Genomic DNA, 15935 nt, shown 5'->3' on the forward strand with positions numbered 1-15935 from the left:
GGGGGGGTTGAGGTGGGGGGCAGGGCCAGAGAGAAGCAGGCTCCCCACTGAGCAGGGATCTGTACCAGGACCTAGAGATCATGACCTGAGCCAAAGGCAAACACTTAACTGACTGACCCACACAGGCGTCCCTGTTCCCCTCTTTTTAATCCCGTAATTCATTATCAAGATCAAACAGGTAAGAATTCATTAGTTTGAAGAAATGGCATCTTAAACAGTAGAGACGAAGAATAATACTAACCTTGGAAGGTGTTCCCTGAAGTGCTCCTGTGTAATCTCCTTTCCTTGGGTTTCCTGCGCCTCACTTGCATTCTTGCTGTTTGGGACCCAGTGGCCTGGCGTGCCTCCTGCACCGGGTCTGTCTGGTTCCCCTTCCAGCTGTCGCCCTGGGTGCCGTGGGCGTGCGTCTCCTCTCCATAACCCTGTCCCAGGGCTGGTTAGCTGCCTCTAATGTGTGGGCTGTGCTGTTTGGGAAGTTAAAAGCTGGTGGTTTTTAGGATGAGCTCATCTTAAGCCAAACCTCAGAGGCGGCCTCGGAGGTAGGGAAATCAGGAAACAAAAGGATTTTAAAGCTGTGCCTGGCAAGGTAGAGAGCAAAGTTTTAAAATGTGTTGTAGTTTGTTTTCAGCCAAGTGGGAACCCTCCCAAGCTGCTCTCCATTTAGTTCAGGAAGTTTAATTCAACAATCGAGTGCTGAAGTCCCAAGAGGCCAGTGGAGGGGGGCTTACTGCTGGGGAGCTCCCAGAATTGCAGAGCACTTTAGGATTGAACAGTATGCATTTAAGTAAACCTTCCTTGTGTTATTCATTTAAAGCATCGATAAGCTGAAATGTTCTGTTGTTTTTTGGTTTGTTTGTTTGTTTTTTGAGAGAGAGCACAAGCAGGGGAGATGGGCAGAGGCAGAGGGAGAAGCAGACTCCCCGCTGAGCAGGGAGCATGATGTGGGGCTTGATCCAAGGACCCTGGGATCATGACCTGAGCCAAAGACAGACGTTCAACCGACTGAGCCACGCAGGCGCCCCCTATTTGTTTAAGTAGGCTCCATGCCCAGCGTAGAGCCCAAGCCAGGACTCAGACTCATAACCCCTGAGATCAAGACCTGAGCTGTGATCAGGAGTCAGACATTTAATGGACTGAGCCACCCAGATGCCCCCCAAAGTTCTGGGTTTTAATCGTGGCTTTTCCACTTCCCAGCTGTGAGGCCCTAGAAAATTTACTTAACCTCTCTGAACCTTGCTGCTGTGTAAAACAGAAACCCCTCTCCTGGCATCCGCCAGCCTCACCAGTGTGGTCAGTGTTCTGGACACTGCCTGTTGGGGCCCCTGAACAGTCTTCCCCCAGAGCTGCACATCCATGTGAGCCTGCCCATTCCAGAGTGGGTTCCTCTGGTCATCGGCACTCCTGCTTCCTGTGTGTCAGTATTTTAGAGCTTAGAGGCCTGTGCCCCGCTACTGCCCCTCTGGGCCATTTCATCTTGTGCTACTTTTTCTCTTTTGAATGTACCGTTTTTTGCTAAAAAGACCTCTAAGAACTTTCCAGTTGAGAAACCAGGGTGACTTAAACAAGGGAACTGCAGGTTCAGGACTCTTGGACAATGGAAAGGCCTCCACCGCCTTTCCCCTGGGTTTGCTTGCTTTCCTTTTCAGGTAATGAAAACAATGTAACTTGTCTCCTTTTCTGACCTAGTCCCTACTTGGGGTTGATTCATCTCAAGGTCCCCGTGACATTTTTTCTCTTTCCATTTAAGTAGCCTTGTTCCGGGGGTGCCTGGGTGGCTCAATCGTTAAGCGTCTGCCTTCGGCTCAGGGCATGATCCCAGGGTCCTGTGATCGAGCCCCACATCAGGCTCCTCCGCTGGGAGCCTGCTTCTTCCTCTCCCACTCCCCCTGCTTGTGTTCCCTCTTTCGCTGGCTGGCTCTCTGTCTGCCAAATAAATAAATAAAATCTTAAATAAATAAGTAGCCTTTTTCCATTTTTTCCCTGAATTTCTTATTTTGAACTACATTTTGTGTTCTTTTTTTTTTTTTAAAGATTTTATTTATTTATTTATTTATTTATTTATTTATTTGAGAGAGAGAGCGATCACAGCTGGGGAAGGGGCAGAGGGAGAAGATATGGGACTCGATTCCAGGACCCTGGGATCATGACCTGAGCCTAAGGCAGATGCTTAACTGACTGAGCCACCCAGGTGCCCTACATCTTGTATTCTTTTATAGCTAGTTAGGGTATAAATCCTAAATAAAGTACTTGAGCCCCCACATTTAACATTTCATCACCCATGCTTGGCGTACACATGATTGTGTTACCTGGCGCGTACTCCTGTACCTCAGTGTGGGTCCCCTTAGCTATTACAAAGTATTTCAGAACAACTTTGTGAGTATAAAACCCGTAATTCCCAAGTGAAATGTTAATGGCTGCTCTACTTTTTTTCCTCCTGCTTCTCCCCACCCTTTTCTTCTAAGATAAATTCATGGGTTTTTTTCCCCCCTCTTCCTCTGCCTCTGTTTACAAACAAATCCTCTTTTTCTCCCAAACTGTAGTGTGATGTGGCCACCGGTGGTGACAGACTGCGAGAACAAGAAGTTAATTTCAAAGAATTGAGACCAACAAAAATGAAACCTGAATTTCTGAGTGGGCATATCCCCGCAGGCCACATCCCTAAGCCTATCGTGATGCCCGACTACGTAGCGTGAGTGTCAGTTTAAATCCTTCCTCGAAGTAGAAACAGACAGATCCCATTTGGGCATTTCATTTTCCTAATTGTCTCCAAGTTCATGCTCTCTGCTTAAAAAAATTTGTATTTAAACAGTTGTTTGTTCTTAGAGAGGTAGTATATTAAATTGAAGATATGGCATGGTCAGTGAGGAATAAGCTAAGCTGATTTCCCATTCAGCCTGTTTACTTTTCTTTTCTTTCTTTCTTTTTTTTTTTTTTTAAGATTTTATTTATTTATTTGACAGAGAGAGAGAGAGAGCACAAGTAGGCAGAGCAGGAGACAGAGGGAGAGGGAGAAGCAAGCTCCCCACCAAGCAGGGAGCCCGATGTGGGGCTCGATCCCGGGACCCTGGGATCATGACCCGAGCTGAAGGCAAACACTTAACTGATTGAGCCACCCAGGCGCCCCCCATTCAGCCTGTTTTCATTGAAAAAGTTACAACGTTGGTCAATTTTTTCCCTCAGAAAATACCCTGTGATTCAGACAGAAGATGAACGAGAGCGCTACAAAGCTGTGTTCCAAGACCAGTTTTCAGAGTACAAAGAGCTCTCTGCAGAAGTCCAGGCCGTCTTGCGGAAGTTTGATGAGCTGGATGCAGTGATGAGCAGATTGCCACGTTGTTCAGAAAACCAACAGGTCAGTGCCTGCAGCTGCCCAGGAGGAGCCCTGAGAAAGGAAGGATAAAATCCGACCTTCACGTACATGTGGGCAAGCCATAATAACCGTGTGCATTTGCTGTCTGTGTCTGAGAAAGTCATTTGAGGTCTGCGAGGGCACTAGTCAGGATTACAGTTCACATTATATAGTTTAGTGTGTTTTGCCGTCAATTATGAAACAGTTATAAAACAATCATTTTATTTTCTTATTTATTTCTTATTAAATTTGCCTAAGATACATATTGAGTCCTTCAAGGTCCCAAAGGAGACTGACGTCACACTCAAACTAAGATGATCTGAAAAAGATTTATTCACAAAGGGGTGGGCAGGGTGTAGGGGAGCAACTGGGGGTCATGCATTCTCCAGATTCTCCAGGGGTAAGGAACGGGCAAGCGGTTAGCACCCCAGGTCCAAAGAACACAGTGTGTAAGGACAGAGTAGATCTGAGCTTCTGGGCACACATCAGATAGATAACTGTGATGGTGACGGAGGGAGCTTACAGCAGTCACCTGGGACTCAGTCACTTTCTGTAATGTTCTGGAGTTTGTAGGGGTTATCGCATTTTAATATTTCTGAAATCAGGTTGCCTTGATAATCCGTGGCATTTTTAATCAGATGTACATTTTTTATTGAGACACAATTCACATACCATAAAATTCACCCTTTTAAATTGAACAATCCACGGGGTTTTAGTACATTCACAAAGTTGTATAACCATTACTACCCCGTAATTCCAGAACATTTCCATCACTCCAGAAAGAAACCCCATACCCATCAGCACATATTCCCCATCCCTGCCCCCTCCAACCACTGACAACTACTAATGTACTTTTTGTCTCTATGGATTTGCTTATTTTGAACATTTTGCATAAATGGAATGATATAATACGTGGCCTTTTGTGTCTGGCTTTTCATAACATTTTTAAGGTTCATTTATATTGTAGGTAGATTCAGTATTTCATTTCTTTTTGTGGTATTTATTCCTTTGTATGTATATACCACGAATTGTTTATCCATTTATCAACTGATGGACATTTCAGTTGTTTCCACTTTTTGGCTGTTATGAATAATGGGATGAACATTTGTCTGTAATATACTAACATTTTAAAAGACGATGTATTCATCTAAGCTATTATTTGTATAATTCAAATTTTTTTTAATAAAAATTTTTATTTATTTGAGACACACACACACACATACACACACACACACACACTCACACAGAGCACAAGCAGGGGGAACAGCAGGCAGAGGGAGAGGGAGAAGCAGGCTTTCCGCCAAGCGGGGAGCCTGATGCAGGGCTCAATTTCATGACCCTTGGATCATGACCTGAGCCAAAGGCAGATGCTTAACCAACTAAGCCACCCAGACACCCCTATAGTTCAAATTTTTAAAACTCACAGCACTTTTAACAAATGTCAAGCAAGTTAATGTATGTATATAACATATATATATTTATATGTATATGTTATATATATGTATTCTTCTCCTGAGATCCATATTGACTGAGCATCTTTGTTTTTACTACAGACTTTTAAGTGTACATTTAAATCAGTTATAATTTTGAGCTCTGTAAGCCAAAATATCTAGAGTAGTATCATTTTCACACTCCTGGAGCAAAGGAATGGTGTTTTCTATGAGATGCCAGTACCAGGAAGTAGGAAAAATCCAGCAAATATTGCAGGTCAAGGGTCACTTAGTACCATTTGAAAGACAAACAGGGTCCACGGGTCCAAGAAGGATGCCCAAATTTATAGGCCCTCGAAGGAGTGCAGGAAGGATTGAGCAGGAGACTGCGTTGGCACAGGCTGGGAAGAGCAAGCTCTTTCCAATCGTGCTGTGTAGTCTTTGAGCCTGGACCCACTGGGTTCGGTTTATGGGCTTTGTGCGAATGGACAAGGGCTCGGCCATGTGGGTCTGCAGTTGAGGGTTGGGAGAGGCCTGTTATATAGGGCTGAGACTGGGTCCTTCCATGATATTTCTGTACAGTATCAACAATAGTCATTTCCTGTGGTTTGTACACAGCATGGTAAGGAAGTAGCCAAGTGACAAGGCCACAGTTAGTCTCGGTGTCTCCTCAAGTCCCTCTCTAAAGTAAAAATATTCATTGTATCACAAAAGTGAACCTCTCATCGGCCACAGGCTGAGCTTTGCCGTGGGTGGGAGCCTGAGGGAAGCCCATTCATTCCCTCACAGGTCCCCAGGGAGGTTTCCAAAGCCCAGCGGGCTGGTTTGGAGGGAGAGGTTCTCTCGCAGACCTGATTGTGTGCCCTTGAAAAATTAATCACATGACTTTTTCTAAACCTATAAAATAAGAATATTGCTCAAAATAATCTGTCCAGTCCTCACGGTCTTAAATTCCATTTCTCTGGCAGCCCCTAGGATAGTTTTTGCTGTTCTTATCTCTGCCCACATCTCCGTCTCAGCACTGCTGGCCCCGGGCAGCTGGTTTACTCCCAGCCCAAGACCCCTTCAGACAGGTGACAACTGAATTAGCAGCATCACCTCGATGCTGGCAAACAATCAAAGCACAGATGAAACTCATGCAAAAGGCACAGAAGAATTAAAATATGTTGCAAAAACAATGTGGGTGGGTGATGAGAAATGTTCTCAGGGGAGGTTTTTAGAACTACAAACATTATTATCTTTTCTATTTTATTTATTAGGTCTGTGGTGTCTGACCACTCTAAACCACAGGTTTTACATGGGTAAATTGCCCTGGTAATCCGTTCCCTTCAGATAGACTGTTGAGTCCATTAACAAATTTCATATTTATTGTAAATGTGTTCTTAGAAGAAACCTCTTTAGTTATTTTTTGAAAGTCGAATAGTCTCAACCTCTTAATCCCAGTGTGTGATGTAGTTATTACATACCAAGCCCTTTACAAGGATCATTTCAAATACGTGAACCTTATCACGACTTTATGAGGTACCCAGGGTTACCGGGAAGAGAATGGAGTCCTGGGATAAACGGTTTGCCCAGGGCCAGACAGCTGGCATGCAGTGGCCCTGGGACTTGGTGATGGTTTCATGCAGGTGGTGGGGGGGGCTTTCTCTCTTGTTCACCCCTAGATCCCAATGTGTGGCAGATAGTAAGCCCTCTAATCTTTGTCCAGTGAATCAAATTTTAATGTGTGAATACTTTCATTATAGTCTTAGATAAAAATTATTTTCTGTTCTAATTCCCAGTGTACATAGATATTCTTGAGGTATAATTTGAGTAAATGCAGGTGTTTTAATTCAAGTATACAATATATTATTTTTAGGAACATGAGAGAATTTCAAGAATCCATGAAGAGTTTAAGAAAAAAAAGAAAGTGAGTAAACCATTTTCTTCTTCAAAGTATATTCTTATGCAGGTACAGTGGTGACAGCTGACAGACCTTAGATTCTTTCAGCTAAAGTAGTTCTTTTTTAATATTTCTTCAGATGCTACTTACTAGAGAACACGAGTGGCTCCTGAATGCCTTTTCTTCTCCTCTTTGTCCTGAACACATTCTGTTACATCCTGGTTTTTTAGCAACCTAGAGAAATGAGCACCAATATAGAATTTTTCAATGACATTTCCTTCAAAAAAGTTATTTTACGTTTTTCACTCCATCCGTCGTTGCACAGATCAGTAGAAGCTGGAGAGAGCTTTTATTAATCTTTTCTGTACTTACTTTTTGCTCTTTGATATATATATATTTTTTAAAGATTTTATTTATTTATTCAACAAAGACAGACACAGCCAGCTAGAGAGGGAACACAAGCAGGGGGAGCGGGAGAGGAAGAAGCAGGCTCATAGCAGAGGAGCCTGACGTGGGGCTCGATCCCATAACGCCGGGATCACGCCCTGAGCCGAAGGCAGACCCTTAACCGCTGTGCCACCCAGGCGCCCCTGCTCTTTGATATATTTTAAACTACTAAAGTTAAAGTTGTCTCAGTACTCTGTATTTCCCACTCAATTTTGCTGTGAAACTGAAAGTATTCTAAAAAATAAAATCTACTTTAAAAATGTAAAGAGCTGCTATTCTTTTTAGAAAGATTTTAAAATCTGTTTTTATTCTAAAAAATAAAATCTACTTTAAAAATGTAAAGAGCTGCTATTCTTTTTAGAAAGATTTTAAAATCTATGAAGAGTCACTTTCTGGGTGATAATACGTTTCTGTGTTCTTCACTGAGGAAACTAGAGGTTAAAATATTGGTTGTGTTTCTTTTCCAGGATCCCACATTTCTGGAAAAAAAAGAACGCTGTGATTATCTGAAGAATAAACTTTCTCACATAAAGCAAAGAATTCAAGAATATGATAAAGTAATGAATTGGAATGTACAAGGTTATTCTTAAACCTTATTTGAAACCACTTTTTTTATATTAAACTTAATATTTATTTAGTGCCTTTTCCATGCTAGTCTGTGATAGAGAAGCACATGCTTTCTGCATCGGCCTCTAGGTGGTTTAGCTGGTATGCCGTGCTACGATAGTATGATTTCACTTCAAACATTTCAAGACAAATTGAAATTTACCAAGGACCTTTACTCAGAATGGAAGAAATGCTGTGTTCATCTGCGTACCTTTTACATGTATCCTGTTAGAGGTAGTAGTAGTTTAGAATCGTATCCTCACAGTGAGATGAGCACGCAGGGTATCATTCTGGTGCTGCTTTTTCCTTTTAAGTCAGGCCGGCTCCTGGGGTTTCTCTAGGACACATTTCTCTTCCTAGCCAAGGTGTCCTGCCTTCTCATGAAAGGGCTTTGAATCCAAGATCAACATTTTCAAGTCTTATGATCTCAGGCAAGTTGCTCAATCTCTCTGTGCCTATGTTCTCATCTGTAAAAATGGAGCTAGCGTTAGTGCCTGCCTCGTAGGGTTGTTATGAAGATGAAGTGACTGATGTTGGTGAAGCACTTGGAAGAGACCCTGGCACGTTATACGCAGTCCATTAGCACATGCAATCCGTAGACGTGATTATGACATGAACAAACTGCGAAGGAAAGGTTCTTAATGAGCACGCTCAACCAGTTGACCAGAAGGCCCACGTGTCTCATGGATTTCTTTTTTTGCAGTTAATAACTCTTACCACATGTAGCCTTACGCAGATACTTCCCTGTGGTTCTGTACCCATTGGGGTCCACCGCACCCCTCCTATCGTGAATCGCTGTCACTGTGCACAGAGGTCCACCCCCCATAGCCCAGGCCTTCCCGTACACATCCAGTGCAAGGATTGTGTGACCACTGTTGCCTCTTCTGTGCTCTTGGCTAAGGCCCCATGATCCTACATTTACTTAGAATCTCCTTTTGATTTATTGTGATGCTTCATCTTCCCAACCATTATCTTGGCTGTGGGGCCTTACCCAAGGAGAAGTGATTTATTTTTATTAGTATGAGCAAAGGAACACCTAAAAGAATGTCTTTAAAAAATCATTGCTCTTGGATGCCATTCAGCAGCGTCTGTCTTGTGGTAAGTTTCCTAGGTGCGTAAGTACACCAGAGATGCCATTCGAACAATTAATGTTCAGAGAATTTTCTAAAGCAATGAAACCAAAGAAAAGCATGTGGAAAAGCAGAGGCTAAAAAAGCACTGGATACTGAATGTACTTCCTAGTTTTTCTTTATCTGTGAAATCTTATTTAGTGTTTATTGTTAATATTTTAATGCCGTGGCTCCCAGAGTATGCTTAACGCCCTAAGTGTCTTAAGAGGTGATACCTAGGGAAATGTGAGGCCCCTCTTGAAGCCCCCTTAACTGGAATAGCTTCACTTTCTGTTTTATGTATTAGGGCCCCATGTTAACATTTTACTTAAGAAGCACACCAATGCTTTAAAAAAAAGAGGAAAAAAACCCCATGAAATAATACCATTTTGATAGATTGTAAGGAGTTAGATTCATAGTGAAATGAAGTGTTAAATTTAACTTTGTGAAACTTAATTTTCCTATAATTGTAAATGTTAATCTTTGAAAAGCAGTGTTGTAACGCTAACTTTTTAAATTTTTTATGTCAATACCTAGGCATATTAAAATTTCAACTACTTGTTTTTTCTGTGTGCCCTTCGTTGTTTGTTTTTCCAGCATTCCTGTGTGGACTGGGCATGTTCTTGAAAATATTTTCCATTATCAGAAAACAAACTGGAAAGTCATTGAAAACCTGTAGGTCATGATGTTCAGGTGACAGTTTCCTCCTCCCCCATTATTTGCAAAAATTCAAAGCCAAGGCCACCGTGTACCAGAAGCCAAGTGGCTTACTACAACAGAAATCTATTGTTTCATGGTTCTGCAGGCAGAAGTCCGAAATCAAGGTCTCAGCAGAGCCAAGCTCTCTCTGAAACCAGTGGGGAATCCTTCCTAGCTTTTGGTGGTTTGCTGGCAACCTTTGACATTCCTTGGCTTGTGTGTTTATCACCCCAATCTTCTCCTTCCCATTGCCTTCTCCCTGTGTCTCAGGCTTCACTTGGCTGTCTTCTTATAAGGACACCAGTCATATTGGATTATGGACCCACCCTCTCATCTATGACCTCGTCTTAACTAATCACCCCTGCAAAGACCCTATTTCCAAATAACATCACATTCTTGATGTACCAGAGGTTAGATCTTTTTTTTGTGGAGGGAAGATACAATTCAACCCGTAACAGCCACTTCTAGCAAGTTGAGAGATCCAGAAGCAAGGATATTTCCCTGTACATGTTCCTTCTTCCAGATGACTTTAACATGTATCCTAATTCGAAACTTAATAGAATATGTCAATATATTTAAAACTTAGAAAGAAGAAAGTACATATTCTTCAGGCATGCCTTTGCCAGTTATGTGCCAAATGCTCTCTTTAGCCAGATCCTGTTCTAGCATCGATACAGTAGTCAGTGAAGCAGAGAACCTGAAGCTATTGTCCAAGGGGAGATCTGAGTAACAAGGCCAGGGTGTGGTGATGAAGTACACGTTTTGTTGTGTGCATTTCTAGAAATGGTTTGTGTACTGAACTTGATACTGAGATGCGCCAATGTTCAAAAGATAGGCAATATAGGAAAAATCTATAATTTTTTTCTGATTCTCATCTTTAAAAAACAAGAACTATATTGTAGAAAAATTTTTAAGAAAAAGAAAAACTGGTGAATATAAAAGCTTAGAAAATAAAAGTCCCACCCAGCTGGCTCAGTCCGTAGAGCATGTGACTTCATCTTGGGATCGTGAGTTCAAGTCCCTCCCATGTTGGAGGTGGAGTACGTTAAAAATAAGTAAATAAAAGTCCCACCACTATCAATTCCACTCCCTGGTGATATATAGTGTTTGGAACATATCCTTCCAATCTTTCTATGATACATATAATCATTTTTAAAATGTCTACTTTAATACTTTAAATGTGTTTTTAAAGAAGAGGATCTGAGAGGCCACACGAGCCTGTGACAGAGCAACTCTCCCGTACTAGAGAAGCTGGGAGTGGTCAGAAGGCAGGATGGATGGTGCAGCCCAGCAGACGGAGAAGGTGGACTTTTGAGCTCGCCACAACCAAGACTCCATTACTGGGTAATCTTGACCATTGAACCTCTGTAAGCATCAGCCTCCTTATCTGTGACATGCTACTGCTACTCCCAGATGATCCGTTGTAAAAATTACAATGGAGTGATGTGTGTAACATACCAGGGAGATGCTTGCTCAGTAAGTGGTGACTGGATATTCCAACTCCACTTTTCGTTGAGTCAGATAATGAGTTGGCTATTTTAAAGGTACAATATCAAAACGACTATTTAGTAATAACAGTAGTAAAAGGCTTTTTCAGAAAGTATATAGGTGGTGCATTTATTGTAGAAAATTTAGAAAATGAAGGCAAGCTCATGCTTTTCCTCCCAAACACACACAAATAAAATTGCCCATAATTCTACCCCCCCAACCCCAGAGATAGTCCCTGGAAACATTTTGGAGCATATCCCTCCATCCTCATCTTACTCAGGCATGTACTTAATACATAGATAAAGAAGAGCTTTGGTATTCACAAAATTTTTTTTATTATATATATGTTGTATTGGGGTTTTTTTTTAAGATTTTATTTATTTGACAGAGAGAGAACACAAGCAGGGGGAAGGGCAGTGGTAGAGGGAGAAGCAGGCTCCCCACTGAGCAGGGAGCTGGAATGGGGCTCCATCCCAGGACCCTGGGACCATGACCCGAGCCGAAGGCGGACGTTCAACCAACTGAGCCCCAGGCATCCCTAGTATGTTCTGTTTTAATTAAAACTAGATCATTTAATTTTTCTGAATTTAGAGTTTTTATGTTCTCTATTTCATTTTAATGCAATTCAGTTACATAATTGTTTTTAAAGTTATTTCCTTTTAAAGATTTTATTTATTTATTTGAGAGAGAGAGAGAGAGAGAGAATGCGCACAGCAGGGGGCTGGAGGGCTGAGGGGTGGAATGCAGAGGGAGAGGGAGAGGGAGAAGCAGGCTCCCCACTGAGCGGGGAGCCTGACAAGGGACTCTCAATCCCAGGACCCCCGGATCATGACCTGAGCTTAAGGCAGATGCTTAACTGACTGAGCCACCCAGGCGCCCCTGTTTTAAAGTTATTGGTATTCACATTATAAAAAGCCAGGAATGGGAGTTAAATCTAGGTCCAAGGTATGTGGTCTTAGGCAAGTCTCTTAAATCTTCTGAGCAATGAGAGCATATGAGATTTAGAAAAATACCTGAAATCATATCGTAAACAAATTCTATATGAAAATGCTTACATTTAATTTTACATTTTTGGGGTGCCTGGATGGCTCGGTTGAGTGTCTGTCTTTGGCTCAGGTCATGATCTTGGGATCTGGGATCAAGCCCCATGTCGGGCTCCCTGTTCAATGGGGAGTCTACTCCTTCTCCCTCTGCTCCTCCCCCCACTTGTGCTTTGTCTCTCAAATAAATAAAATCTTTTTTTTTTTAAAGATTTTATTTATTTATTTGACAGAGAGAGAGACAGCCAGCGAGAGAGGGAACACAAGCAGGGGGAGTGGGAGAGGAAGAAGCAGGCTCACAGCGGAGGAGCCTGATGTGGGGCTCGATCCCATAACGCCGAGATCACGCCCTGAGCCGAAGGCAGACACCCAACCGCTGTGCCACCCAGGCGCCTATTGGTTCTGATAATGTAATCAATAAGAACTTTTCATTAGCGGAAGTATGGTTCATTATTAATAACTTGAGCTATTAATGAGTACATTTATCATATAATCAGTGTTTCTTTGGAAGTCTGTGTATTCTGGTGCAGCCTACTGTCTCCGCAATGGCTTTTGACACAGTCAAATAATATTTTCATTTCAACTGATGGACTTGACAAAGCCACAAGGTCAGCTGCAATGCAAAAGGAGGAAAGAGGAGAGAAGGCTGGAGAACAGGAGAGACTGTTTCCAACTAACAAGATGCAGATTTGGCACCTTATCTTTCTTCTTTACAAAGAGGGGGGAAAAGGCCACCAGACGGGAGAAGGTTATCATGCACCTCACCTCCAGGTATGTATTTAAAGATGTAATCCTGTTTGCCCTGTAATTTGTTTCATGGGTAATCCTACCATTTAATTGCTTTGAAGAACCTATAGTTATTGCAAGATGTTGTACCCCTCCTAGGCATGCACCAGGACAGTTTGAATTGTAAGTAGCATACAAGGTTTCTCTTTTTACACCAAAGACCATTTTGTGCTACCAATTAAAATTTTATATATATATATACACACACACACACACACACACATAGTATAATTATATATAGTTATTTATTTATTTTAATGTTTAAACATATAACATGATGTTACATTAGTTTCAGGTGTACAACATAGTGATTCAACAGTTATAAACATTGTGGAAAGCTCTCCATGATCAGTGTAGTCACCACACAAAGTTATTACAATATTATTGACCACATTCCCTATGCTGTACTCTTAATCCCGGTGACTTATTTGTTTTATAATGAAGTGTGCATCTCTTAATCCCCTTCACTTATTTTGCCTATCGCCTCGCCCCCCTCCCCTCAGGCAACCATGAGTTTATTTTCTATATTTATTGTTGTTTGTTTGTTTTGTTTTTGTTGTTTTTTTTGTTTTTAGATTCCACATATAAGTGAAATTGTATGGTATTTGTCTTTTTCTCACCTAGTACACTTAACATCACACACTCTAGGTCCATCCAGGTTGTTGCAAGTAGCAAGATTTCATTCTCCTTTTTTTAATGGCTGAGTTATATTTCATTGTCCATGTACCCCACATCTTATTTATCCATTCATCTCTCCAAGGAGCCAGGTTGCTTCCATATCTTGGCTATTTTAAATGATGTCGGCAACACACATAGGGGTGCATACACATTTTCAAATTAGGGTGTTCACTTTCTTTGGATAAATACCCAGAAATAGAATTCCTAGATCATATGGTACTTTTAAATTTTTTGAGGAACCTCCATACTGTTTTCCATGGTGGCTGCACCAATTTACATTCCCACCAACAGTGCACGAGGGCTCCCTTTTCTCCACAACCTCACCAGTGCTTGTTATTTCTTATCTTTTTGAGTCTAGCCATTCTGACAGGTGTAACGTGATATCTCGTGGTTTTGATTTGCATTTCCCTAATGAATAGTGATATTAAGCATCTCTTCATGTGTCTCTTGGCCACCTGTGTGTCTTCTTTGGAAAATGTCTATTCTTGGGGCAACTGGGTGGCTCAGTCGTTAAGCGTCTGCCTTTGGCTCAGGGCATGATCCCAGAGTCCTGGGATTGAGCCCCATATCGGGCTCCTCTGCTGGGAGCCTGCTTCTTCCTCTCCCACTCCCCCTTCTTGTGTTCCCTCTCTTGCTGGCTGTCTCTCTCTCTCTGTCAAATAAGTAAATAAAATCTTTAAAAAAAAAAAAAAAAGAGGAAAATGTCTATTCAGGGGCTCCTGGCTGGCTCAGTCACTAGAGCACGTGGCTCTTGGTCTCAGCATTATGAGTTTGAACTTACTTAAAAATAAAAAAATATTTTAAAAAATCTCTGTTCAGGTTCTCTGCCCATTTTTCATCAGATGATTTGTGGTTTTGGTGTTGTATGAGTTCTTTATATATTTCGGATATTCACTCCTTATTAGATATATCATTAATAAGTATCTTCTCCCATTTGGTGAGTTGCCTTCTCATTTTGTTTAGGGTTTCCTTCACTGTGCAAAAGTTTTTTAGTTCAGTATAGCCCCAATTATTTATTTTTGCTTTTGTGTCCCTTGCCTGGGAAGCATTTCCTGAGACATATCCAGGAAAATATTGCTAAGGTTAATGTCCGTGAATATACTGCCTATGTTTTCTTTGAGGAGTTTTATGGTTTCTGGTCTCACATTTAAGTCTTTAACCCATTTTGTGTTTATTTTTATATATGGTGTAAGGCAATGGTCCAGTGTCATTCTTTGCATGTAAACTTCCAGTTTTTCCGACATCACTTGTGAAGAGACTGTCTTTACTCCCATTGTATATTCTTGCCTCTTTTGTTGTAGATTAATTGACCATATAAGGGTGGGTTTATTTCTGGGCTCGCATCCTGTTCCATTGATCTATGTGTCTGTTTTTTGGTGGCAGTACCATCCTGTTTTGATCATTATAACTTTGTAGTATGGCTTGAAATCTGGTATTGTGATAACTCCAGTTTGGTGGTTCTTTTTTTTTTTTTTTAAGTTTTTATTTATTTATTTGGAAGAGAAAGAGAGAGAGAGTGAGAGAGAGAACACAAGCAGGGGACAGCAGAGGCAGAGGAAGAAGCAGACTCCCTGCTGAGCAGGGAGCCTGATGTGGGGCTCGATCCCAGCACCCTGGGATCGTGACCTGAGCCGAAGGCAGACGCTTAACCGACTGAGCCACCAAGGCACCCCCAGCTCGGTGGTTCTTTCTCAAGATTGCTTTGGCTATTCAAAGTCTTTCGTGGCTTCATATAATCTTCGGGGGTTTTTTGTTCTAGGTCTGTAAAACCAATAAATATTTGTAATCATCATTTATGGGAGAATTTGATCAGGAGGATTTAGCAGTAGGGGTTCTTAGTTATAAGCCACAGAAACCAAAGCTGGTTGATTTAAGGACAAGAGGAATGTATTAGCATCTACTGTCTAGCTTTCAGGATGGCTGGGGTGGCTGAGGAACTGAGCTGGAGGCTATGCGACAGGAGCAATGTCCAGAATGACTGCTACAGTTCCATCTCTGGGAACTGCCCTCTGTGTGCCAAATGCACCGCCAACTCTGCCATCCTTGGAGGCTGGAAGCACTCATGACTCAGACTCTGGTGATTCAGAGCGACAGGTGGATTTGTGCAAGCAGGTTACTTGCCTTGCTCTGGTTACAAAGGAGGCTGGGGTAGCAAGGGCCTTTTAAGCTTCAGTACGTGGGCTGGGCCTTCCAGCTGAGAGTCATCACTTGGGGAATTCCCCAAGGGTACGAAGGGATTTGTATGCTGACAGCAAAAGGAAAACAAGTATCACCTACAGAAAAGTAGTTGTCCTAAGCGTGAGTGTAGTCAGGGATTTATCTTACTTATTTGTGAATAGTCCAGTTATATAAGTGACAGCCGGTGCCAAAACATCTTTAAGCTTAGCACTTCCAGGACGGAGAGAAAAGGCAGGAAGGGTC

General features: G+C 41.9%; 1 protein-coding gene across 5 annotated transcripts in view; it reads left to right on the forward strand.

The window, feature by feature from the left end:
* Positions 1 to 9386, forward strand: part of MARVELD2 (MARVEL domain containing 2) — a 22271-nt gene extending 12885 nt beyond the window's left edge. For all 5 annotated transcript variants that reach the window (XM_034656320.1, XM_002915890.4, XM_011220589.3 and 2 more), the window contains 4 exons: positions 2541 to 2689; positions 3181 to 3352; positions 6638 to 6688; positions 7576 to 9386. In XM_034656320.1, the coding sequence (XP_034512211.1) occupies positions 2541 to 2689; positions 3181 to 3352; positions 6638 to 6688; positions 7576 to 7698 (495 nt within the window). In that variant the 3' untranslated portion in view covers positions 7699 to 9386. The remainder of the gene's footprint in view (positions 1 to 2540; positions 2690 to 3180; positions 3353 to 6637; positions 6689 to 7575) is intronic.
* Positions 9387 to 15935: the final 6549 nt, after the last annotated feature.

Source organism: Ailuropoda melanoleuca, chromosome 3 (assembly GCF_002007445.2).
Source record: "Ailuropoda melanoleuca isolate Jingjing chromosome 3, ASM200744v2, whole genome shotgun sequence".
NCBI classification, from domain to species: domain Eukaryota; kingdom Metazoa; phylum Chordata; class Mammalia; order Carnivora; family Ursidae; genus Ailuropoda; species Ailuropoda melanoleuca.